Source organism: Lathamus discolor, chromosome 12 (assembly GCF_037157495.1).
Source record: "Lathamus discolor isolate bLatDis1 chromosome 12, bLatDis1.hap1, whole genome shotgun sequence".
NCBI classification, from domain to species: Eukaryota; Metazoa; Chordata; class Aves; order Psittaciformes; family Psittacidae; genus Lathamus; species Lathamus discolor.
The window spans coordinates 10151353-10177821 of record NC_088895.1 but is presented as its reverse complement, the minus strand read 5'-3'; the positions used below and the strand labels follow the sequence as shown (position 1 = coordinate 10177821).

At 41.0% G+C, this 26469-nt stretch overlaps 1 protein-coding gene across 1 annotated transcript in view; it reads right to left on the bottom strand.

The window, feature by feature from the left end:
• TMEM132D (transmembrane protein 132D) overlaps positions 1 to 26469 on the bottom strand; it is a 241735-nt gene that overhangs the window by 39208 nt on the left and 176058 nt on the right. Inside the window, 1 exon segment of the mRNA XM_065692254.1 lies at positions 1114 to 1257. Within this exon segment, the coding sequence (XP_065548326.1) occupies positions 1114 to 1257 (144 nt within the window).

Genomic DNA, 26469 nt, shown 5'->3' with positions numbered 1-26469 from the left:
AACTAATGGGATAACAGGGATTTCCAGCAGCTGCAGGGGCAGCCTGTAGTATTTGTCATGGCTTTGCAACACACTGGTTATGTTAAAAAACATTCAATTTTAACTTTTATTTGTAGCCATGTCTCTCACTTCCTCAAGTGACAGCCACAGATGAGTTTGTGAAAAGATAAAAGCTGCTGTAGACAAGCCAACATTTCTGTCATGCTGGAATACTTTCTATCACGTCTCCCACAATCACCGCTGCTGACCATGTCCTTCCACTGCCATTAAGGTGTGTTAACCATTAACCAAGCTGAGTAGGAATATGCAGGACTTCTTACAAGCTTTTAGTAGCAATATTGGTATAAGTTGAAAGTTCCAGGAAGCAGCAATCTTCCTGAGGATCCAGTCTGACCATATGATTCCAGTAATGAAAAGGCTCTTAAAGACACTCTTGCAGGCTCTCTCCTCACCACTGACTAGGAATGTACATACTCTGAGTCAGAACTGAGATCAGCAATATCTTATTGTCTTGCCATTTATATTTCAAGGAGGTTTAGGCTACAGTGCTGTTGTACAGAATAAATCTACTGGTCAAATGTCTTATCCAGCAGTTTCCAGTCCACGACTGGCAGTCAACATGTCTCCTGTGACACATCCTAGTAGCAATTGTGACCAAAGAAAATTCCAAATTTGAAGTTAATGTTGTTTTCAATACACTGATGGGTAACGACCAAGAAAAGACGCAAATTTTGAGCCATACAACTCCTGTTCCAATGTGGCAAAGCAACCTCAGAGGAACTACCTCCTTCTCTAGAACATCAGCTGATAACATTTCTACACAGCCCATATAGTTGAAAACTAAAAGGCAAAGGTAGAGTGAACTCCAAAAATACTTTAAAAGTGGGAAGTGACAGACAATTCCAAGTATTTGACATGCAGGATGAAAAATGTGTGATTTTTGTGTTTGCTTTATTGCTCCACCGAACAAATCTGTACCTAACAGTGATAATAAACCTTCATCTTCCAGCAGTAGAACGGTTAGGAAGATGAAAGAACTTGTTACATTAGAGAACAGCACTGGTTTGCAGGGCCTCTGTCTTTGTGTAATGGAGCAGAGCAGTATGATCCTACCTTAATGACATCTTCATCTGATGATCTGCACTCCACAGATTCCAGAAGATCAGTCACAGTGCCATCATCTTCCACGGAGATCACTTTGACAGGGACAGCCACTGTTTTTCCTGTCAGAATAGCTGTATTCAGGATCTCTGCTTCCTAAGAGACAAGAATAAAAGCCTCTTTGGTTAATATATGTTGCTATTCATTCACTAGCACCACCTAGATTCAAATTCACTTTAATTTCTAATGGCTATGCCAAACACTGTTCCAAGTGCAGCAGGCAGGAAAGAAAAATTTCCTCCCTTCAATCCCGGAACCAAACTCCCAGTTCTGATTCAGGCCTGTTAAGGTATTTGTCATGCCCTAATTGCTATTTAATGAATGCTAATCAAGTATCAGAGAAACCCAACATTGGAGGAATGACCCTGCACCACATAAACAAGATGTACCTTGCATCAGCAATAGTGAAATCTCCATCCTGAGCGGCTCACTAATAACTTAAATGATCACATAAAATTCATGTCTTAAGTCTTGCTGTTCTACCCACAAAACTGCTTTTGGAAAGGTTTTCTACAAATACTGAAATTCTGTGACACTATTGGACACATAATGCCAACGTTTGGACCAAAGAAATCCTGTATAATTGTTAGGGAACAAGTTTGGTTTGGGAATTAGGGAATTAGTTTAAGACTGCCACCATTTCAGTTAAATGGGAATCAGGCCCTGAATATGTTTCCTAGGATTATCCTGGCTCTTGTTGGCTAATGGTGAACACGCACTTGTTCACAACCGTTTCTTTCCTTGTAAATGACTCTTCTGCAAAACCATGCTCTCCAAAAAAAGCAAGGATGCTGAGAATCGTTTAAACAAAATGAGCTCTGCTGTGATCTGTGTCTCTGGTACATCACTGTTGTGATGGTTATTGCAAAATACATTCCTTCTATTTGATTTATCACTCCTAACTTAAAAGCACTGAGCTCTGATTATATGAAGATCACGAGACCAAACAGTGCTCTCAGTTACCTGGGTGGCACATCAGTCTCACACAGCAGATACCACTGGCTTGTACCAAGATACACAGAGTGCACAAATTGGTGCTTGAATTCTTCGGCTCCTGAATGCAAGATACCGCGCATTCCTGGAAGGGTCTCTGAGCTACTCAGAACTGTGCCTGTGAACCATGGACTATCCCATACAACAAGAAGCTCTTGACTTCAGCTGATTCTTGTGAAATAAAAGCTTTCAAAGCCCCCCAAGTGCTAACTCCTCATTATCTAAATAGTTCACGCTATGAGCTCTGAGGCTGACCTGATTTTACTTGTGGAAGACAACAAAGGGGGAGATTGAAACCAAGTTACCAGAAGACAACTCCCCCTACTGCCTCGTGGGCTAAAGAGAAGCTGAGATTTCCCTCATGTAAAGGACACAGATCAAAAAGACCTTTTCCTATTACTTAAAGAAACAGAGGCACTTTATTCAAAGCAATATATAAAAAAAAAAGAAAGGAAAAAAGGTCTTTTGATAGCTGCTTTGCTAAAGTTGCCCCATCCTCAACATGATTTTTAGGAGAGGGTGAAATAAGTTTTCACAAAAAAGAGAGCATAAGAAGAAAATCCTCTCCCTCTCTCAGCGCAAAAGCCCTTCAGATATTTTGATATCATAATTCATACAAAGGTGAGAATATCTGCCTGTACCATAAGGCCCTTCTGTCTTTAGTGCACATTCGTTCCCAGTAGAGAATATATTATTCAGGCAACTGAGATCTCAGAAAGATTTGCAATTAAGTTTCCAGGCTCTTTTATTTGTTTTTCATCCGGGCTTTGCAGCAGTTACTGCATGCAGGTTATTTAGATACTTCTGCCACTCTACTTTCGGCTCCACAGAGCTACAAATGGGAGCAGCTTCAGCTTAACAGAATAAATGCTATTATGCGTCCACTGTAATTACAGAATCCTAGCATTAGGTCCTGATTTTGATGACATTTGGGCATGAACCTCATTTCATTGGGACTATCTGAGTCCATACCACATGCCTAGCTACTAACACCTTGTACTAAGCTGAAAAAGCCTGCTCCCCCATGCAGGAACAGCTTTCTTCCTCCACTGACACATTACAGTATGACCCTTGCAATTATTTTATAATGCAATGGGAAGTTTAATAATCAAGCCTTTGAAACAGTGTGATTAATGAGGTCTGCTTACCAAAGGCAAATGTAATTTCCCCTGGTAAGAGCTAGTAACTGAGAACAGCTCTCACAAGCTCCATGAATTTCTTTCAAGTTTCTGAATTTTCCAAGTGCTAGGTTTGGATATTCATAATACAGACTGCAGTCTAACATACCATTTTATGGCAACATGCAAAACCAGGCTACTTAGGCCATCTGCTGCTTCACCACCACTACCCTGCTTTCCTTCTCTGCTACCTTCTAAAAGCATGTGCACAGCACATCTAATCCACAGGCAATTCTGCATGTCCAGAGTCACAGCTGGCTTCAAAGCTCAGTAACATGGTCTCAGGTCCTGCCTCAGAGCTTTCTATCTGGGGCAGCAGTTTGGCAGATCTGTGCTTTACCCAGTTGGGTGAATAAACCCAATTACTTTAATAACAGTACTTAAATGCAAGGATATGAGTGTATTCATACTTGATTCTAAAGCAAGGCAGCAAATTTACATGTTGTTTCTATCCAAAGTCAAAGGTTCCATATTCAAAGTTTTGTATTTTTTGTCTGTTCTAGATCCATGCTCAGAAGCAGAGTGTTGCCAGAACTGTGCACAGTCCTTATCACATATGAGAACAGCATTGCTGATTCTTAGGCAGCCATAAAATTCTCAAAACCAGGCTTTATCCCCTCTGTCCCCAAAAGAAATGAGGGCGGTGGGGGGCAAGAAGCAATGCCTGGAAGTCATACAAATTTCCTGACTTCATATCAGCAAGTACTTGTTCAGTCTTAGGAAAACAAATCCACCCAATACCTCTTTAACAGTAAAAGAAGGGGAAAGTGAGCTGGTGATGGTCTGAAGGTCTGCTAAACTACACAAGAATAACTGAGCTGTGCATTCTGTTTGCAGTACCTCTGCATCTATGGATGTGGAGGATGATTTCTTTAGGCACCTGGTTTGCATCCCACCCTTCAACGTCGAGGCATAATAACCATTTACACCTATTTACACAGCAGGAGCAGAGTAAGACACTTCTTCAGCCATTTGTTTAATGGCTAGAAAGGGCTTAGTGTTCCCCTGCTGAATCCATATAAAATTATTTCATTTTCAGGGAACAAACATGATACTTACTTAGCTACACAGAGATTTACAGTTCAGAGTTTCAGCATGTAAATGCTATAAATCTATATAGTTACTAATTTAAAAGTGTTGCTTTTTGCTGCTTAAGAGATAAAGGAATCTTCTGAAGAAATATTATGTTCTTTATCCATAACTAACACAGATTATAGGAGATACGATGTCAGGGCACTGCAAGATGGGAACAGCTATGCTTTTGCAAAGCTATAGCCAAATATTCTATCAGCCAGAAGCTGATTCCCTGAGCAGTTATTAAAAAGATGCTGAACTTTCTCTACCTATTATGTAGCATATCTCTGTAATTCCCTCTTCCCAAGTACTAAAATGAAATAAGAATCAGAGAAAAACATTTTTCTCCAAGTAACAGAAATGGAAGCTCAGGTAATATTTATTCTCATATTGTTACCACGTTGAAAAATAGTAATAGTTTAAAGAAGATTCTGGAGTGAGTGTTCCTTACCTACTGAAGAGATTCATGTTAAATAACTGAGCATATTAAGCCCTCCAGCAGAAACATATTCAGAAGATGTACACAATAAGCACCTATTTAAGTAGAAATGCAGAAGTGAATACCTATTACTTTTTCAATTTTAATTTGTAGCTTCCCTGCAATTTAATTTCCCTTTGGACATATTTTGCCTTATAATTCCTGTGGTGAAAGAAAGGACTTTAACAATATCTTTACAAATCTTAAGGAACTTCTTTTTCTCCCCTTAGTTCCCTCTGTATTTACACAATATTTCCTAATGTTTGTATTAATAACGACATTTAAAAGAAATAAATACATGACTAACTCATGCTTAGCTCTGGGGCCCCAAAAAGACAAAGAAAAGTTTAGTACTAGCAGTTTGCACCCTTTTTCAAAAGCATTTTAGCATGATTCCACATCAGATAATTGGTAAATGAATTAGGAATAAGCATACTGAAACTTCAAAATCTTAGACAAGTGATACAAAGGATTAACTGCCCATTTATAATCCTTTAGACACAAACCATTGACCGAGTCTGGATCCAGCTGCACCTAAATTCGCCTCTTGAGTTCAGAACACAAGGGGTCCTTTCTGAACCTCATGACTCAACAGGAGGGTGTCCCTGACAGTTTTGCCTGGCCTTGCTCTCTATGCAGTCAATACTTCAGTGTACTTTGCTGTTGGACCTTGTTAAACTACTCTTGCATTTACCATTTAACTTCGTTATCTCACTGTCTTATCTCAATAAAATATATTTCTGCTTTCTTGCAAGTGAAGTGCATCACTCCATCTGCAACTCATACCCTTCAGAAGGAGAAGTACTTGTCCTACTACAATATACAAGGAAAATGTATTAAAAAGTCCCCACAACACTGTAACACGTTCTATAGCACAGAGATCTCAAGTTACATTTTTTATTGCAGTAGTGGAATGCATTTTGCAGGCAAAGTATCTAACTTGTAAAATCAAGCATGTTACTTGTTTTCAATAGGAATATGGCTTTTGGGTTTACTATGCACAGGCTGCATCAGGAAGAGAATAAAATGCTCACTGAAATCTCCTGAAATCCAGGGCATGCCATCAAATGGGAATGAATGGCTGCTTGAAAATCCATCCCATTTGGCAGTCATTAATACATTCCATTTTACTGGTTTTTTTTCTTTTCTATTAATCAGCCTGTAGAGCATTATTCCAGAGCACCACCTTGAATCCTTCTACTACTTATTTTAAAAAGACCCAGATTTTCTTCCCCTTCAGCTACCAGCCATCTTATTTATATCAGAGAATCCATGCTTCAGTCATGCATAACTAATTTCAAATCTTATTTAGCATCAAGTCTCAGAATTAAGAAGCTAAGTGACAGCTGTTTAATTAACTCCTTAAGCTGATTAGAAAGCATTACAGAAATCCCCCCAAGGAAGACTTTATAACTGTCAAGAGAGCCTAAGGCCATGTTAATGCTTCTGTTTAAATTTAGTAAGCTTCTAAACCAATAAAGTCTAAATGCTTGACATCCTCATGGATGTGGTCAAATTCAGTTTTTTTCCTCATATTGCCACTGCAAGGACAAGAAACAAAAATAACAACATAGAAGGGATTTGAAAAGGCAGAAAGCAGCAGCTGAACAATAAAGCAAGTAGATATATCTCTGAAGGAGCTGTTGTGAGTTCATACCATCTTGACACTCGGTTATACTGGATTAGTACCCAATGCTGGAGTAAAGCTGAGCTTGCACCTTAAATGCAGAGTCATCTCCCAGCTTCTGGTTGCGAGTACAAGGGTTTGTTCATGGGTTCTTTAAACTTAAATCCACCTTTAATGATAAGATTATGGCAGCTGAAATACAAGTTTTAGAAGCAGCTGGTGGGGCTAGATACATGGTGGTCCAGAGAAGCTGAAAATGCTCCAAAGCAGATTTCCTTGGCTGTAGAACATTATTGTGAGCTCTGAGCTTGCAAACAGCTTGAAATAAATAAAATTGTAATTTCTTTATTTGCCCTGTGGTTTCCAAGCCTTTAGGATGCCCTAAAAAAAAAAACAAAAAAGAAACAAAAAATTGTCGCAATTCTTCTGTGTCTAAAAGAATAAAGGAACTATGGCCAGAAATAACACAAAATAATTTGTGAGGCCTTTAACATAGACAGAAGAATTGCAAGTACAAGTTGAAATACTGCAGAAGTACGAGAAATTATGGCAAAGCCTTAATGCAGAAATGTGAAAAGACAGACATGAACTTCAAAGTTAGCTGTTTAATGCATGCACCTTCAACTGTGCAGAGTGAAATGCGAAGTCAATGGGAATGGGAGAGAGGAGAAGATATGAAAGCAAATTAATCACGTTTAAATTAAGCACATGCTACTTAATCAGTTTCCTTTTTCCTTGGTACAGGCAAGAGAGCTCCACAATCAGACGTGCTGACACAGGGTTTTAAAGGTCCATCAGCAGAACCCCAAATGTGTGTTTCTCTGCACAGATCTACCTGTTGACTCCTAGTCTTCTACACAGCTTGTAGGGAGTCAAAACTTGATTTTTTTAAATAGCAAAATGTGATTGCAAACCCATTATTTAGAAAGTAATGGGTGGCACTGTAAGTATCTCAATATATATTCCTTTCTTTCTTCTTCTTTCTTCTTTCTTTCTTTCTTCTTCCGTCTGGTATTCCATGAATATGGGCTGCCATGGAATAGGGGGAACTCACCTCCAGCCACGCTCTTGCTCCTCCTCCACTGGGGCACAGTCAGTGCTTATGGAGTGAACAGATTTGGCAAGGGTGAGCAGTGAAACGAAAACACATACACATACAAAGCACAGCAATCACAAATTTCCAGTTAAAAACAGAGAAAAGCCAATGGCTGTATTTTGCTGTAAGGAAAAAGCAACATGGGACAATCACAGTGACTGTCCGCTCCTCCTACTGTCACACATGAGGCATTTAGAAAAAAAATATCTAATTATATGTAATCTGAGAGTTAACTTTTGCAAAGCCTTTAAGCTGTTTTATATTTTTACTAATGAACTTTCATCTCTCTATAGATAGAATCTAGCACTGATACGTTTGAGGAGGAGGAAAGAAGAGCTAACTATGTAAGACATTGCTGTGTGTAGTAAATACGGGAGAAGGCGCAAATAATAGGTAGGTGTTGCAAAGGAAAAATGGGATCATTAATAAGTTGCCCAGCAGTGAGAGGTCTCTCATTACACAGACAGTGATATTCAGTATAAAGCTCAAGAAGGAAAGAAACACATCTTAGAAGCAAAATCGAGGTGCTGCTGTATCTGCCTCAGTGAAGTGAGGCTGCGGCTCAGGCTTGTTTCACATCTGTGTGGTGTTACAACTAGGTAATCCTGGCTTGCAGACACTGCCTGTTATTGTGATCCACATCTTTAAGTGATGAAAAAGCCAGGAAATATATCACCTCCAAGGGAGAGAAAAACATCTTTGCCTGTTGTGCCTCTTTCCCCTGCCTTTGTCTGCCTCATGTATTCAGATTGGCATTGCTCAAAACAGGGATCTTTTTTGGCCATTTGTGCAGTGTCAGTTCACAGTTCAGAGCTGCGCTGCAGCTGCTGGACCAGCTAACAAGAGGTAACAGTTTTCTTTAAGGTGAAACAGCAAGCACACAACAAATGCAAGAGCAAAGTCGGGGTAGTAGGACATTGCCCCCGTTTTCGGTGCTAGTTGTTCTCTACAGCCCTGCTGCTGGGATAATGGCACATGAGGTTTTAACATTTTCTGCAGTGGCTTCACAAAGCAGAGGTGTGTAATTTTAAGCCTGTACTTTCTTCTAAGGATTTCTGGGAGCCAGCACCACACACACAAACTATCTAGAGAGGGTAATGAGCTATTTAGCAACGGGCAGTTTGTAACATTACCAGTAAGCTACCCAAGCCATATTGGATTTCCTTGATGCTCAGACAGCTGAGGAACCAAGTCCTCCCATGGGAGTTCACTTTCTTCTAGCTGTAGAGTCAATGCAAATTCTAATTTGTCTCAGGTTTAAAGTCCCTTTAATGCTTTGATGTCTAACATTCAGGAGTTATGTTAGCATACTTTCGGCAAGTCCTTTAATGCTTTGATGTCTAACATTTAGGAGTTGTGTTAGCATACTTTTGGCAAGTTCTCCTTTGGTGCTTTGGTGGTTTGCAGCACTAAGTAGGCTACCATGATCCCAGGAAGCTGTCATGTACGTTCTCAATTTATCAAAGTCAGAGAGCTATAAGTCTGTGAATTGTCAGGCTGCGGTTCTTCAGAGAAATTGCTAATTAATTCACAGGCTCCAAACTGTAACTCCATGAAGCTGCGTGTGCATACGTGATTTTGGTCTCTAGACAGACTGCTTTAGCTGATAATCAACAAGGTTTGCTCTTAAAGGCAAACAAACAAACAAACTCGTGGAGGAGTTCTTCGGTTTTCCTAAGCAGGCTGCTTTTAGACATCATTGCAGGAGGGAAAGGCATGCCTGATTGTCAAAGGAAGACCTTTCAGAGAAGCAGAGATAGGAGATCTGGCCTAGGGTACACGAATACGCTGTGTCTGATGCTGCTGAACTGCTGAGACTGGAGTGACTGGTAGGGACATGTCATGCAAAATTAGCTAAACCCAATCAGAATTTCACACATGTGGTCAGTATCTCAGCTCCTGGATTGATGTGCCAGCGTGAAGGCTCTTTTGATTCTCAGGCCTGCAGTTAGAAAGCCTAATGCAGAGGTTTGGCGCCTGCAGGGGTTGTGGAGCTCTGTAAGGGGTGGACTATGGGATGTGATGTAGGAATTTCCAGCAACAAAATGAAACCTCTAGGATATCACTTCAAAGGAAAGATGCCAACGAGACTCTAGCAATGCAATTTAGCAGAGCAAATATTTGGTGCAACGTGTAGCAGAGCCCGAATGACTGGGGTCAAAGTGACTGAAACAGGTTTGCTTTCATGGAGAGAAGTATGAAAAATCCCCAAACAAATCACTGCCTTGCATAATACATTGGGGTTTTAATTCTTTTTCTTTCTGCTGTCACTCCCAGGCTGTACTATGAGCTGCACATGAATCCTCCCCATCTTCCACATCATGCTGTGAGCTCAGTGGTCTAAAGGGAATACTTAAGAGACACGGTCAGGGAACCCTGTCCCCATCTGCCATATAGCTCCTTGGGGCCTGGCCAACACGGAGCAGATTAGAGCAGCTCTTGGGATGCAGAAGTATCCAGCAGAGACATTTGACAGGGGTTTTTTCTGTCATTCTCTGTTTCCCAGAGCCAGACAGCAACGAAATCTGCATTCTTCCCTGCCTGCACACCCTCCTCCTCTCGCCTCCTGTGGACACTGCTGCCCCTAGGGTGGGTGACCAGCAGGGCTCTGTGCCAGCAGGCCCTCCCTCCTGCCCCAGTCCTCACTGTCTGCTCTGGCCACGATCACAGTTCAGCACTGTTACAGCCAGCAAGTGACAAGATGAAAGAGAGCAGATTCTGGGAAGGGTGGGAGACAGGACTGAGAAGGAATCTGAGCTAGATAACGGGGAAAGGGGTGAGAAATGAGGGGGACTCACAGTTTCTTCAGGGCAGGTTGGCCGCTGACTGAAAAAATACAGGTAAAGTACAGTGATTCTTGTTAAAGGCCTTGGCAAAATAACGTACATGTAGCCAGTGTTGCAAGGGATGCTAGGCACAGCTGAAGAGTGAAGCTGGTTTAGCAGAGACCTCCCTGCTCACGCACGCTGCTCTCATACTCTGTTATCTGCTCCCTTCCTCCCACATAATCACACACGGTATGAAGCCTGCTTCTGCACTGACTGGAATTACTGATACTCTAGATTAGGAATGCATAAGTGACTCAATGATCACAGCAGCTACAGCAGCTTCCTTGGAAAAATATTTCTTAGTACATATCACAGAGGTGTAAATGATGTGTCTTTATGGTACTGGGGTACAAGCTTTCTGTAAAAGGCTGTGTGGGAATCAGGCCCCACCAGAGTCACCTGAAATAAGAAAACCAGACTGAATAAAAGGAGAGCCCACGTTTTGTTTTCTGATTGAGTTTAGATTTTCTACTGTTTTACTATCAAACAAACTGACACCCGAAAACAACTTCAGTATCATCCTGTAATGTGTGATGATGTACCTGTTGAGGTCTGCCTGCCAGTGCTTTGTGCAGTTTTGTTCCTATATTGAAGCCCTTCTGTGAAATATTCCATTATATTCATGTATCAAACTACCCCCAGGGCCTGTCTTGGTGACTCCCGTTTCCTTTATTGGCCACATGTTTGCACTGACCCATCTGAAGCCTGGCTGATGTGGGCAGAGGCACAGATGCAGCCATCCTTATTCTGGATCTCAACAGAAGCATCCCCTCCTCCTCTGCTGCTTGCCAAGCACCAAGCACACAGCATCTTCACAGTCTTTTGAACGTGAGAATCTCCACGACTCAGGCACACAATGCAAATACCTCATTTTCACCTCAAAGCCCGTGACGTTTTTGCCCCATCCTCGCTATATGCTTTGTTATCTCCGACAATTTTCCCAGCTTCTAATGTCTACCAGCCAGCTCTGTCACCAGCACATCTGTACTTTTTCCCAGCACACCTGCAGAGCTAGTTACTTCACAACCTTCTTTAATATTCAGCTCTCCCATAGGGACTACAGGATGTTGCAAGTCTTGAACAGACAGGTTTGTTCCTCTCCTCCCATCTCTCACAACTTCGATTTAATTCTGTGAGGTCAAGCAAGACCTGTCAGCAAAACAGGTAAATCAAGATGCACATATGGCATTTATAAATTTATATAGAGATCCAGGTCCCTCTACAAAGTACTTCTCTGACAGGAAAGCCATTCAGCACTGCCTACCACAGCAATAATCCTAACACATTTATCAATTCTGACTTGATTTCCCCATCATTCTAAAAGTTCTAGTGTCATCCCTGCAGTTTTCCAGAGGCAAAGCCTCAGAAGCAGTAAGGTTAGGAGAGCTGCCCAAGCCACCACAGTGCCAGCTGCAAAGCCAGGAGCATCTCTGGAGCTCTGGCATCCCATTCCCTTTGCTGCATATGGAAAACCCTGATAGTAACATAGATGATGCTCCAAGCACAGTGGGCAGACAAGGAGAAAACGATGCAGTGACAGTGAGAAAAAAGCAGATATGCAAGGATGAAAACTGTCCCAATGTGGTAATTACTGTAGGCTCCCATGGCAGAGACAGAGCAAGGACCAAACTATTTTTTCAGACTTTTAAAGAAATAAAGAGGTTTGTAAGGAATAAGAGAAGTCATGTTCTTCTGGTCACTGTGTGGAGGAGAAGCTATTAAATTGCCTATTCCAAAGTTTCCTTCCAGACTGGCCTTGGTAGTTTTCCTAGCACATTCATATTTAGTAATGTCAAGCAATAAGCAGTCTGAGCTAAATTGGGATCATTACAGGGGCCTGGAAACCTGCCCCAGAACCAAAAATTCATTCATGAGCAGACTAAGGGCGAGCAGCAGGGAAGCCTGCAGCCATCGGGCTCTGCTGGGTCAGTAATTAGCTCTTCATTTGAACTTCGAACAGAAACACAAAAATAAACACAAGGGACGTTCAGAAAAAATATGATGTTCCAGCTCCCATATGGCAAATGGGGCCAAAGTCTGCTCTGATACATGTGACCATGACCTTCGTGAGGACGTCATGATGCCCAGGACAGAATTTGGGTCACAGTATGTCCTTAGAAAAAATCCCTGACAGAGACCTGGTGAGGATGCTGGTCCCTGCCTGCAGCACCTGCAGAGGCTGCACCCTCCTGCCGCTGTGGGTACACTCATCCTTTCGCTGGGTCACACCATGTGTTGATACTGCAATTCTAGGAGCAAAAGTAAGCAAGTGCCTTTTATCCACACATACCTTTGGTTATAACACTGCCATGTCTACAGGTGAGGAGCCCAAAACTGCATCTCTTCGCTTTTTATCTTGGTAAAGAGAGATCTTTATATATTCATATGACACAGCAACCAAACTTTTATTTCCAAACCCTTCCCCCAGTTACAAGTTCCATGCCCATAAAGGTATCTGGTGCCTGGATTTTAGTGGCACTACCGATTTAAAACTTTTTCTGTGTGTTTAGCCTGTGACAACTGCTGTCAGACCCTTTGCAGACATAAATTGGTGCAATTTTGCTGATCTTATACATACTGACCCATACATTCATTTTCCTTGCGTATATGGAGGCTATAGTGCAGGGAACCATAAGAATCTGAATGAAGACAGAATATTTTTAGGTCTGATGAAGTAGGCAGAGATAGAAAGCAGTGAGCCCGCAAGCTCTGCTTTGATCATTTATCCTTCGCAGATTTGTGACAAATTGTTTTTTTCTGCATGAATCTGAACTGATACAGATTTACATGAGCAGTTAAAAAGTAATACCAACTGGGAAATAAAATCCCTAACAGCACCACAGAAAAGCAATAAACTTAAGAAGTGGTTAGACAAGACAGAAGAGTGATCAGAAATGCTTTGCAATAGAAAAGAATTAATAACAGGGAAAAAGAGCGGTTGGACACTTGTAAAGCTGGTTGTGTCAGGCTGAGAGCAGAAAATCCAAAAAGCTATTAGAAAAAAGACATGAAGAGTCTTGTAATAATATCCTGGGGAACATGCATGCTGTTGATTCAATGCCTTTAAGACTATATTGTACATTCTGCAACTGTTGCTTAATGACTAATCCTTCTGGGATGATTGGTAGAGAACTTATGTTAGGGACAGTCCAATGTCCTCAAGGAAATAAATCTGAACTTGACATCAAATTACGTATGTTGTACCCAGGACATCTGAAGTATTTTCCTAATCTGATGTATGCAGAGATCTGTATCCAGTAATTCTTCTGATGTTACTCCCAGAGTAACAGCTTCCTTTTCTTCCTTCAGCTTCTTCTCATTACAAGTATGAGAAAAAAAATCATACGAATGAAGTGCTAGTCACTCTATCATGATTATGAAGCTGTGAACCTGAACAGTTCTAGGCTGCAACACCCACACTGACAATAAATGCTGTTATTTGTAGCGTTAGATAACTGCACAGGAGGCTGTTTTCAGGGTCAGGCATCTAGAAGGGACTGGGACTCATATTGTAGTTGGTGATTTCAATAGCAAAATTCTCACTGGTTTTAATGAGTGTAACCCTGATGACTAACAGATCATCTGTCTTACTGTGATATGATATTCCAAAATCCTAACCAAATGCAACTACAAGTATCTCAAGGTTCTGGCCTTTTTGTGTGAAAATTAAGAAAGAGATGCATGAGGAAGGAGTGTTTTCCAGGTAACTTGCTCAGAGGCAAGCTTACTGTTAGGAAGGAAAGGGAAGGTACACAGCCTTTTAAGATTATAAAGCTCTTGTCTGATAAATAACTGCCTCCAGATGCCAACATTGAGCCTGGTGTGACCATTTATCACCTGTTACCAGCTATATAGGCTGCCTCCAGACACCGGCTCCTGCAGGAGCCATGCTGATAAACGGCTGCAGTAGGCTCAGTACTGGCTTGTGACAAGCTTATTTACTGGGTTAAAAAAGAAGAAGAAAATCTTTAGATGACAGCAATAAAAGCTTGGTTCTTCTTCAAGGTGCCGCCAGACACATGGGACAGAAACAATCTGACTTTTGCTTTCATTTGCTTAGGTTTTCCTGTTTGTTTGGAATTTACTACAAGCCAGGGGCCCTGCAGCCAAAAGCTGCACAAAGCTCCTGACCTACCTTGATAAAATGACAGTTTCGCTCAACAAAAGCCTGTTTCCAAGAATCAGAATTCCTGTGATGGCTTGCAGGGACTTCAGTGAGATCTAGTCTGAGCTGCATTCATAGCTTATCAGTGGTTAGATGGTAACCACAGTATCGCCATCATTCAATGCTTCTTTTATGCTTTTCTGCTTTCTACATTAGGAATTTCCCTTACTGTCCCCAGCATTTCAATTCCCTCTTCAAAAAAGCAAACCATCCTTTTTGCTTTCCCTCTCTAACCTTTAATTTTTTGCTGTTCATGTCTAGGATAACTGGGAAGGGCCCCAAAAGGTCTAAAAAGGTAATACAAGAAAAAAGGCTACAAGTGAGATCCATGGGATGATCAGTGGTTTGATGAAAGGGAGCCAAGACTGGAGAATAATAGTCTTGCATCACAAAAGAGGAACATTATCAGATGGCAGAGCTCAAAACTGTCCTGGGTTTACCAGGAGCCGTTTTGCTCCTTCTTAGTAACTGGTGCAAGCTCTGTGTTTTGACTTCCAGCCTGGGCAGAGAGCTGATAACACCGATTGTTTTTAATTGTTGCTAAGTAATGTTTATTCTGGCCAAGGACTCTGTGAGTCTCATGCTCTGCTGGGGACGAGGGAGGCCGGGAGGAAGCAGAGACAGGGCACCTGACCCAAACGGACCAAAGAGGTATTCCATACCACAGCACGTCATGCCCAGGAGGTAATTGGAAGTTACCCGGAAGGGTTGGGACGGCAGGGTTGGAGGAGGTATCGGTCGATGCTTGGCTGGGGGGAGTGGGGTGAGTTATTGGTCGGCTGGTATTGAGGTGTTGTATTCTTTCCTCTTGTTATTTCCTTTAGCACCATTATTATTGGTGGTAGCAGTAGTGATTTGTGTTATACCTTAGTTACTGGGCTGTTCTTATCTCAAGCCGTGGGAGTTGTATTCTTTTTGATTCTCCTCTCCATCCCTCCAGAAGTTGGGGGAGGGCAAGAAGGGGGGGAGTGAGCAAAAGAGGTTTGTGGTTGGGTTTAAACCACGACAGGTTTAACAGAAGATGACTTTTTTCCACATAATGTAGCTAATAATGAAATTCCTTGCCACAGAAAACAGGAATGTTTGAATGGATTAAGCTCTATTGCAATTTAAAAGCAATCAAATAAATTAATGAAAGAAAGAAATAGATCACACTTCCAAATCACAAACATGCTGAGCTACACACCCTTGAAAGCAGCTTCTTTTGCTCTTACATCATTCCCATGGCATTTGCTATCAGCCCCTGTTGGACATGGGGAAATGGATCAGAAAAATCTTTGTCCTTAGCCAGTGTGATTCTCTAGATAGAAAGAGTACTCTATTTACTGCAACTGAAGTTTAAAAGCAGAATTACATTCCCAGATACACAGATTTGTTCACTCATTGTCCTGCTTTCAGGGACTCATTTTACAGCTAAACTTGAAGAATTGTATTGGTTAATGGAATGGATTTTGGCATTAGTGGGAAATACAAGTCCTCAATATCAAATATTAAATTATTCCTTATTAATTCTTTTGTAGGCTTGGACTTGCAACTGATTTAATACGCCTGAATAATTACTTCTATTATAACTGTGGCTTTGATTTTTAATTAACTGTACAAAGTTTCTCATTCAAATCTAATATTACCTCTGTTAACACCGTCAGCTCCCTGTTTAGAGATTTTGTTCATATTAAACTTTGATGCTCAGACCTTAAAGTCTGCTCTTCCACAACTCTGTGAACAGATTCCATATGAGCCTTATTTATTCTACATTATCATCTACAAAAATGCTGTCTCCAGTATCCTGAACACTGTTCTCTGACAAGTAACCCCATTCTCTTAGTACTACTGCTCTCACAGTAACTCACATCATTCCCCAATACTAATTTGATGGCCATTTCTCATCCCCTGATTTTCAGCTACTTCACTGAAACTACTGACAATGTTTAAGTTAGGACATGCACAGAGCTTCATCCTTTATTGGGGACAAGAACTTCATCTCTCTTCCTGACTAATGAAAATCTGGAATAGCTATCTCTACAGTACTTTATGATTATGCTGAGATAATGAATGATGCTGATACAGCGTATGATGACTGTATGTGTATGATGACTTTATTTTTGTTCTCTCTGGCCAGAGAGAAGCCTCTCCTGCAAGAAGCTTTATGATTAAAAATTCCAATAACCTACTGACTATGTCTCTTTGGGAGCAGATGAGTGTTTAACCACACCGTGTCTGCAGCAGCACCACACATTTGGTGCAAGGTTACTGGACAAGTCAAAGCACAACATTCTCAACCTTGTGTGCCATTGCTCACCTAAATTCATATTTATAGACCTAATTAAGTGACTTCGTTAAAATTTAATACAAGTGAGCTGTCTTGGAATTGTATGCTGACCACTTCCAGTGACCAGGCTTCCTTATAATTCGGAGTCTGGATATGAATTTAGGTGGCGTATTTGAACCATTTACATCAGAATTTGATCCTTGCTTTGAAAATGTCAGTTTCTACTTTAGCTTCCTTGTAATTAGATTCACATTTTCCTGCGGAGAGAGGATATTGACAGTACTTACAAACACCCTTTAAATCTTTGTTTGGATAAAGGGGTGAGACATAGTATGTAAAATGCAAAGTGCCAGCATCACTTCGCAAACTATCACATTGTGACAAATAGATGTAATCTTGCATTTTTAAAACCCATGCCCTTGTTGTGTTTTAGGGATCCCTTGAAGTCTCTGTTATTTTGTGCATTTTCTGTCTGCCTACAGTCAGCGTGACCGTAGCATCTCTGCCAGACAACACTGCTATTTCTCAAACAGCTTGCAGGGTGACCCAGAGCTCTTTTATCTTGGGGGTCAAGCACACCCCTCAGTGCTCCCAATCACAACAGGCCAGTAATGAGGATCTGAACTGAGTCTTGGATGATCATCAGCCATCTGACAATTCGTTTCACCACTGCAGCACGACCAGAGTGGCTGTACAGGATGCACATGTCTCTCTCCAACGCACGTGGGCCTTACACCACCCTACACACCTGCTCTGACACAGGCTACCGTCTCTTCCAGCCAGAAGCTAAACAGTCCCTGCAGAATTCCAAAGGCTGGTGATGGTCGGTTCTCACAAATGCTAAAGAATTTCTGAGAACACATGAAGATCTGGCAAGATTTCTAGAGATTTTGAAGCTTTCAACTATTTTTCCATTAGGATTCCTGAAGGAGTTCAACTGAGAACCAAAAGCTTTGCAGAAAAAACATTTTAAAACAAAAATGAAGATAGAATAATGTAATGCTGCTCTACTGGCTGGCACCTCAGTGAACTAAGATGGGGATCATCAGGTCTCAAGCTGTGCCCTGGTTCTGCCCAGTCACTGAACTGCCTCTGCACCTGCCTGCACTCAGAGAAAAGATGCTATAACTTATTTCAATTTATGTTAACTTCTAATTATGTTAACAAAAACAAGAAAATGGAGCCTAAGAACTCAATTATGTTGTGCTTGAGGAAATATGGAAATAACCATGAGCTGCTGCATTTAACAGACTTTTGGAAATTAAATTATTTGTATTCAAATCTGTGCAAAACCAATGATCATTTCTGGCTTTGATCAACTCAGCCTGTTCTTTGGGGAAATTAAGTTGATGCTCTGGGTGTAAACATTCTTTCAAAGTGCTTACCGTAGAGCAATGTTTTCCTCCTGCTCTCCTTCGCACCAGAGCAATTTTTGAACCATTCCCGTTGATAACACAAATGAAACAGAAAGACCACTTCATCAGGAGAACCAGAAATTGCAATCAGAGAAGTAATACTTAACATACAATTTAATCTGTATTCACATCATCTCCTGGTCTTTTCCAAGGCATATGTGGGTGGCATGCAGAGACTTTAAGCAGGAACAGGTATATTTATGATTGCTAAGGAATACAAGTAGATGTGCAGCAGCTTTAGACAAGAGGTGGTTTCTTAAGCTACATCACCAGACCAAAGAAAAAGCAAAAATCAGTGTGAGAAGCTCAATTACAATGAACAGATATCAACTATTTCTAATTAAGTGACAGTCACAGTGACAAAGCACTTAAAAACTACTAGCACTGGTACCATCCTACCAGAACTTTGTACCAGGTCAAGATGCAGTACATTTAATGCCCTCTCAGGGAGTGCTGTTCAAAGAGGAGGGGACCTTCATATTGGAAATGGATGTCCCTGAAAGCTGGCCATGATGAATGCTGGAGCTGAGCTGTGCTTCCCTGCAAGTAGAATGAATCTCACAAAATATTTCCATGCGCTGCAATGTGCAGAAGTGACAGCTGTAGTTAGAGCAGCATCATGCCAGAGGTTAGATGGGGCATTTTCTTCATGACTCCAGCCCCAGCATGCTGACAAGAACATTTCATCAGGTCCATGGCAATTCAGAGGATGGGGGGATGAAAACCTCATGGTTTGTGATTTAGACAAGAAGCCATAAATCTGATATCCCTGCTGAAAAAGGGAGAAACATGAGCCAAGGATGGATAGCAGCGAATGAGCAGGCAGAGCTGAAGCCTGGGAGCACTTTTTCAGCAGAAGCTATAGGATCACAGTTTTATGTTATTGACTGTGAAATAGGAACACAACACACCTTCCCTGAGGAATGCAAACCCTGGCTGCCACAGCCCTCCCCTCTCCTTCTTCTCAGCCCCTGTGCTGATCGTTTTGTCCTGCTAAGACAGCAGAGAGTTAAGTGCATTTCAAGGGGCTATTTTTCTGCTGACTTAGCTGAAATGGCTCAGGCTTTGGGTGCGATGAGTGCTGAGCCACCAGACAGGACAGGATGGGATGGAGACTCCTCATCAAGATGGCCAGTGAGGCACTGAGCAGTTAAATGAGAAAAGCAGCTTGCAGAGAAATAGGAAGAGACACCCGAGCACTTATATGAACTCTGAAGTGCTCACCACCAGTTCAGCACATCCCCATCTCCAAAACAGGTTCAGGATTGCCCACCTCTTCCCTTTGCTAGACGAGGGGTCTAAGGAGGATGAAATAGGCCATTTCCTGTCCGTCTTTAATTTCCAGAAAAGAAGGCACAGAGTGGAATCTGAACTTCAGCCTCTCCCATGTATCACAGGAGGACGTGATTTCCTTCCTAGCTGGTCTCTGATGCCCTGAATTATCAGTGTCAGTATCCTTGTTCATCTTCCTTCATTTTCCTTCCATTCCTTCTGTAATTGCTTGGGAATATTAAGTGCTGCCAACATGGAGATCATTATTAACCCTAGGCAAAATGTGCATTGGAAGACCACAAATCTTAATTCTTGTCTTGTTACCATAGTTATACCTAAGAGGTGACACTTAAATGCTGCCTTCAAGCTCTAAGTAAATGATGACTGATGAAGAATGAAAGAATCAGAAAATTAAATGACAGCATTTGAAGAAGGGCAAGCACATTCATGGTAAAAACTTCAGAAATTAAGGTCTCACTATCTATTTCTACAAACAACTTGTCATCACCCTGTCTAAACAGATCTGATGAGAGTATGGGCTTTCTGAACTGGTGGAGTAGGATTTTCAGAGCTCCTCATTTTGAGAAGGAAACCAGTACAGAACAGTTTTCCCTGATGCACTTGAAATCTTATTAATTCCACAAGAAACACAGACCCAATTCTGAAACTTATTTCCACAGTGATAATAATAACACAGTGATAATAATAAGCACAGTGATAATAACGCACACTAAGGGTGTTTTTCTTCATGTGTACAGTCTCCTACCTCTGTTAAGGTAAGAGATCTAAGGTTTTAGATTAGTGAGTAGAGCTTGCTTTACAAATCCACAGGTCTTCAAACCCACCTCCAGAAGTCATTCAAAGGTATTAATCCTCTTGATTTTCATTAAAATGGCAATAAACTGCAAGGAATGTGTCTTAGTGACAAAACACATAATATCTGTGTTGTGAATTTTTACAGCTGGTGGAGAAAGGTGCTAAGGTTGACAAAGATTTTTTTTTCTTCTGTGTTTCACAGATGAATTAAATGAGTGTTAACTAAAGCATGCCAGAACCAGGACTTAAGATTAATCTGAGCACAACCACTGCCACTCAGTTTGCACTCTCTTTTTAGGTGTGACATACGTCACTTCTCTATTGCCATGGACTGTTTCAAGCTAGACTACACCCAAATTTCTAAAAATGAATAGGAAAGAAACTTTGAAATCAGATACATTATTTAAAACATATTCCTAGCATGGAATAGATGACCAGGCTCTGAGAGAAAGGCTCACAAAGTCACCATTCAGAAGATGGAAGCTGCTGGATTATCTCTGTTTGAAGGACATTTTTTTCCTGTCCTTTTTCTTTAATTTTTATTTTTTAAATTAAAGCTAACAAAAAACAATGAATGTACCAGGGAAGTATGTCTCCTAACACTACCTTTCCTTTTGATGTTCCCAATTTCCCTGTCTCCTGACTTCTCCCCACACAAACCAACCAGGCTCCTGGGTTTCTGAGGTGCATCTCAGTCTCTCACTTCAAGATTTTAACATTCAAAAAGATGAGTAGGAAAAACTTACTCGAGTCCCAGATGAATCAGTCTGGAAGCCATGTGACCCTACTAATTACAGAGTTCACCTTGCATGTTGAAGGAGGTCAGATCTGCATCCTAGGAAGTTTGTATTCTGCACAGATTCACATTCCATTATTGAGTAGGTCTTTTACACCACGTCTTACAGGAAAAAACATGGGTGCAAAAATTCTGAAAAGCCAACCTGTCAATCTAAGCCCAGGGTGTTCATTTTTTTGGATAGCTTTCAAGGACATTTACTATAAATCTGTGAAAAGAGAGCTACTTACAGGTCTGGGATTTATAGAAAGTGCTGCCTATTTGTGCTCCGTCTTTTGTCAATAGCGTTGAGATTTGCAGTTTGCACTGAATTATCCAATGACCTAAATCCTAGCAAGCTATCAAAATCTGTTTCCCAGATAAAGTCATAATAGAGTTTGATACATTTATCAGTGCCAGGCACACAGCAGTGCTTACAAGCATGGCTATTTCTCAAGTCTTCTTCAACAGCAGGCAAAAGGGAGGTACAAATGAATTAAAACCTATTCACTCCAATGGTTTAAAATAATTATTAACCATTGGAAACACAGTAACACAATTCCTGCCTCTTGATTTCACACAAACTCCTGAGGACAATGAGACACTACCTAAGGTAAAGCAACCATGTTTTATGCTGACAACTCCAGAATTATTTATTGTTTTCCTTTATGACAAATACTTGGGATAGATAATACTTCATTACACAAAATATAATCCATTGCCATTCAGCTGAATAAGGCTTGATATGGGAGAGGCAGGGGGCTTGCTAGTTGTCAATACAACTTTATGGTGACATATTCTTTCAGCATCAGGGCTGAAATCTTTGACAAGGGAAACTTACCTGTCTTCACTCCTCTCCAGCATCAGAAGAATCTTCCTGAAGCCCCAGGAAAGTTAAGTGGGAGTTGGAAGCAGCACTTGAGCTTTTAAATCTATACAGCTCCTTTCTAACCCAAGGTGCTCTACAGGTTATAGCCCTGATCTCACAGGAGGCTTTCAGGAAAAACTCCTACCAGTCATGTCCTGTTAGGTAGGCTGCCCTGCCAGAATAAGGACCAGAGTATTGGGACTTCAACAAACGGATCAACTGGGCAGAGAATTTTTTCATACTCCCCAATTGCAATTTATCCTGGGACAAACTTTGCTTTCTGTTATTTCCTAAACTGGCAGAGAAATGCGTGAGGGTCGCTACCATAACCAACAAAACTGCTAGCGAACTGTAGATCTACACTAAAAACTCCAGCCATGTTCCCTAACACCAGCACCAACAGACTTCTATCATGTATAGGTCAGGCTTAGAAGACATCTACTACACATTTACCAGTAGACTGCACAATGGGGTGGAGGACTTGGCTCACCTTGTAACAATGGCAAGGGAGAATAACGTCTCCTCTCCTGAACCTCCAGTTTACAACCTCTTTAAATTCACCAGAAGTTTGAATCCTGTCTGAGACAGTCTACTTTATACCCACACCTAAGCTTTCTTACATGTAGTGTAATGGCCTCACTTTATATCCAACTGCTCTCACACAGTCTGCCCTCAAAATTAAACAGTAAAGACATGCCAGTGGGGTGACAGATTATGGCTACGGATAGTGAGCAAGGCACAAACTTTAGAGCTCAGTTTGGAGTTATGGAAGCAAAGAAACAGAAATGGCTTTAGCACACATGAGAAAGGGAAAGCCAAAATGACACAGACACATCTCTGTTGTGACATTAAGAGGCTCCTCATATATTTTTCTCCTTCTGGCCAAATGCAATCTGTATTACAAAAGGCTCCCAACAATCTGAGGCCCTGGGAATGTCCATCTGGTAGCAATGCAGGCACCACTGAGCAGAGAGAGCACTATTAAAGCCTTCAACAGATATAGCCTATTAAAGCAAAGCCACCAAAACTCCACCCAGGCTTCCTGAGAGACATCAGACCAAAGGCTGCTGCTTACTCTGGGACTCATACGTAGGGCCTAAGGCTTTCACAAAGGTTGAAGAGCAAAGCTTCAAGTCGACAAAATACCCATCTCATACCTGCCTCAGGGAAGGACTGTCACCCAGGTAGAGGAAATAGAGGAAAAGGAAGAGATTCACTGAAAAAGTATCCTGCACTGAGAATTTAAGGTTTTTAAGTGCCTGCGAGAGATTCTGAACAGCATTTGGAGCTTTCTAAACTCTAAAGTCTGCCTTAAGCTAGGTTTATGTCGCATAAATACTTGCTTTCAAATTCATTACTATTATGGAAGATACAACATGAACATAATAAATGATTGTGGTATTAAAGCACATTTTACAGCATCATCTTGAGTGCTGTTTTCTTTAATGCTCTACTTACATGATATGGAGGGATTTGCTCTGAAACTGCATTATGATCAGGAAATTCAGTAGTATAGCCCATAATATTTTTTTCTCTTATCTCTGAACAATTCCTAAAAGACAAAATACTGTGAAGAATATAGCTTCAGTTCTGAAATAGAGACATGTGGCTTGGTGGAAAGGTGTTTTGAACTGGGGGGGATCTGGTACTAAAGATCCTGGCTGTACTTTTATGTCCATGTCCTTTGGCTCATGCCTGAAATAGTTCACTTACAGAGCCAAAGCAGAAGCAGCACAGGTTAAGAAGTGGGCAAAAAGGTACTGAAGAGGATTTCTATATAGTGGGAAATAAATTAATAAACTGGAGCTTGGCCAGAAGACTCCTTTGGATCCAAGATTTTGTCACTCCTCTGCTTTGTACACTGAGAGCAGCAGGAGCTGGGGCTGGCTGTGTTCCCTGCTAAGGGGTATGCTGGGCTTCTCAGACTGTCCCCTGGATGCGGCTGCTGTAAGCTACTGAATCTATCAGTTGTCATTTCAGCTGTGATCCCTGTAGCAGCATATTTAGCACAGAGCCAAAATAGGGCTCATGCTGCACTGTTGTTTAGCAGTCTTTTAAAACATAATTGGTTAAACTTCTCAGTACTCCTGGGATGGAATGGCATTATGATTTCCCTTGTCAGTACTGGTCACATTTTCCTATTGAATCGAGAGAAAACCTTTCTTAAGGAGATCACAGTTAGGAGGAAAAAACCTTTCAGCTCACATGAATGTAGACTTCAAATTGTATTCAAATGGATGGCTCTTGAAAGTACCAAGCAGAATTCTAGTGTCCAAAGATATTACAATGATTCTGATTCTTACTTTCCTCTATTTTTTCATCTTTTTTTTTTCTTTTCATTTTAATAATAGGAAAATAGAATACAATTTTCTAGGAATAGCATTATGAAATTATGCAGCATGCCCATAATGTGCAATAATAATACACAACATCAGACAGCAGAAAGACCGAATAGTACATGTTGCTACACACTCCCTGTTTCCCCCTGCTCCTCCCCCTAGTTAATCTGCCTCTGATTACTGTAATGGTCCCTAGAGACAGCCAAATTATTTTGGTTAACGTGCAGCATGTACATTATTTTTTCATTTGTGGCTGTTTCAATTAGCAATGTCATCTATTTCCTAAAGCATTTTACTTTTAAATAATTAGGGCTTATCAAAGAGGTTAGCACAAAAAAAGTATTTGAAATGCTAATCCAGTATCACAGTCAAAACTGTTCAACAAATTTCAATCCTGTTGTTTCTTAAACATATTGTAAAATACGACAGTGTCCACCGAATACTGATAACCTCTGTGCGACACAAAAAGGTAGAGGCCAATGTATTACACATGACGGTTATTAAATGGAAATACTGACAGACCCTTAAATAAGCTGAGACCAGGCACAGTGATTTAATGAGAGCGATAATGGGCAGGTGGGCTGAGCATCCCTGCTAAGATTAGACCCAGAGCAGCAAGCATGTCTTTTGAAACTGTTTCTTAACACAATTTGTACACAGGACCAGGCTGTGCATTACAGGAAAAAGTGTCTTTTTTATGTTAACTTTATCAGCCAGGCTCTTACAACCTTGTTACTAACACAAACACACACACACACACACACGCACATATATATATAATGCCATAGTGACTGGATTTTTTTTTTTTAGGATGTCTTTCTTTTTCTAACTACATCAAAATCAGAAAATAGGATGAAATCTGTTGCTTTGGTGCGGACTATGTCTTATCTCTGGAGTTGAATGCTTTTGCTCTTTTTCTTCATCTATTTCATGCATTTTGGCCTAACTCTGTAAATCAAAGCTCAGCCTGAACAGCTACATCTACTGAAAATTTGCTAAAATAAAGCAGCCATGTTAAGGCTTTATTCTATGCCACATACCTAGTGGCTATTGTGCTTTTTTTTTGCCAAAATTTAATTAAGAAGACACACTTTATATGATTCTATGGATCATTCCCTTGGATAGCAGCAAGTCTGTGGGTTACTATTCTGCTTCTCCCAGGAAGGTACCTTGTGGTGCAGGTGCCAATTTCAAAGGCTTGAGGCGGCAGTCAGACGGAAACACAACTTTACTTGTCCCTAATGTTTTCCCTGTTTCCGAACCCACGAGAAGTTTTACTTCCACACAGTGAAATCAGCAAGAGAGATTTCATCTCCTCTATTCCACTGCTCTTACAGAGCACAAGATTTGATACCTGTCTTGTACTTGGGAATGATTACAGTGCCCATCACCAGGTGCTCTTTTTCTCACCTACAGGTTCCCTGGGATTTTACCTATGGATTCAGCCCAAGTCCAAATAGGATCTTGTCTTCGTATACACATTTCCCAGTAGGTGTTTGTGTTAGGTTGGTTAGTACCATAATCCCCTCCTCTCCTGAAACACACAGGTCTTAATATGCCTTTTTTCCCCTCTCCTATTTTCTCAGTTACATTAGAAGTCAGACCTCGCTCGCACTCCTCAGCCTATTGGATACTCCTACACAACCCGAAGAGAAGGCAACTGAAGGAAAGCATTACATCCCTCCTGGCCTTTTCACATTTAACTCAACTATTAATCATTGTTGCACTGATTACAGTGTGATGACCCATCTGCAGCTCACTTATACAAAACAGCCTGAAATCAGACCCTTGGTTGATTACAGCAGGCAATTAGCTGGTCCAAGACAAGCCTCTTGGCCTGAGTTAACTAACTTATCTTAGAGATTCCAAGCTTTGCTCACTGTGATAATTATCCAGGGTAAAGCAGACCTGAAAGTATGTTGAAAAGGAAAAGTTTATCAATAAAAGATACTTTTGCATTCATGATAGTTCCGTGATTGTTACTGCTTTCTTGCCCTAGAGGCAGGTGATGGATGTGGAACTATTCTAAATGCCAAAACCAAAGACACATTTTAAGTTCACTCTGAATACTGGTTTCATCCACATTCTGCAGAATTTAAAAAACTCTGTTCTTGG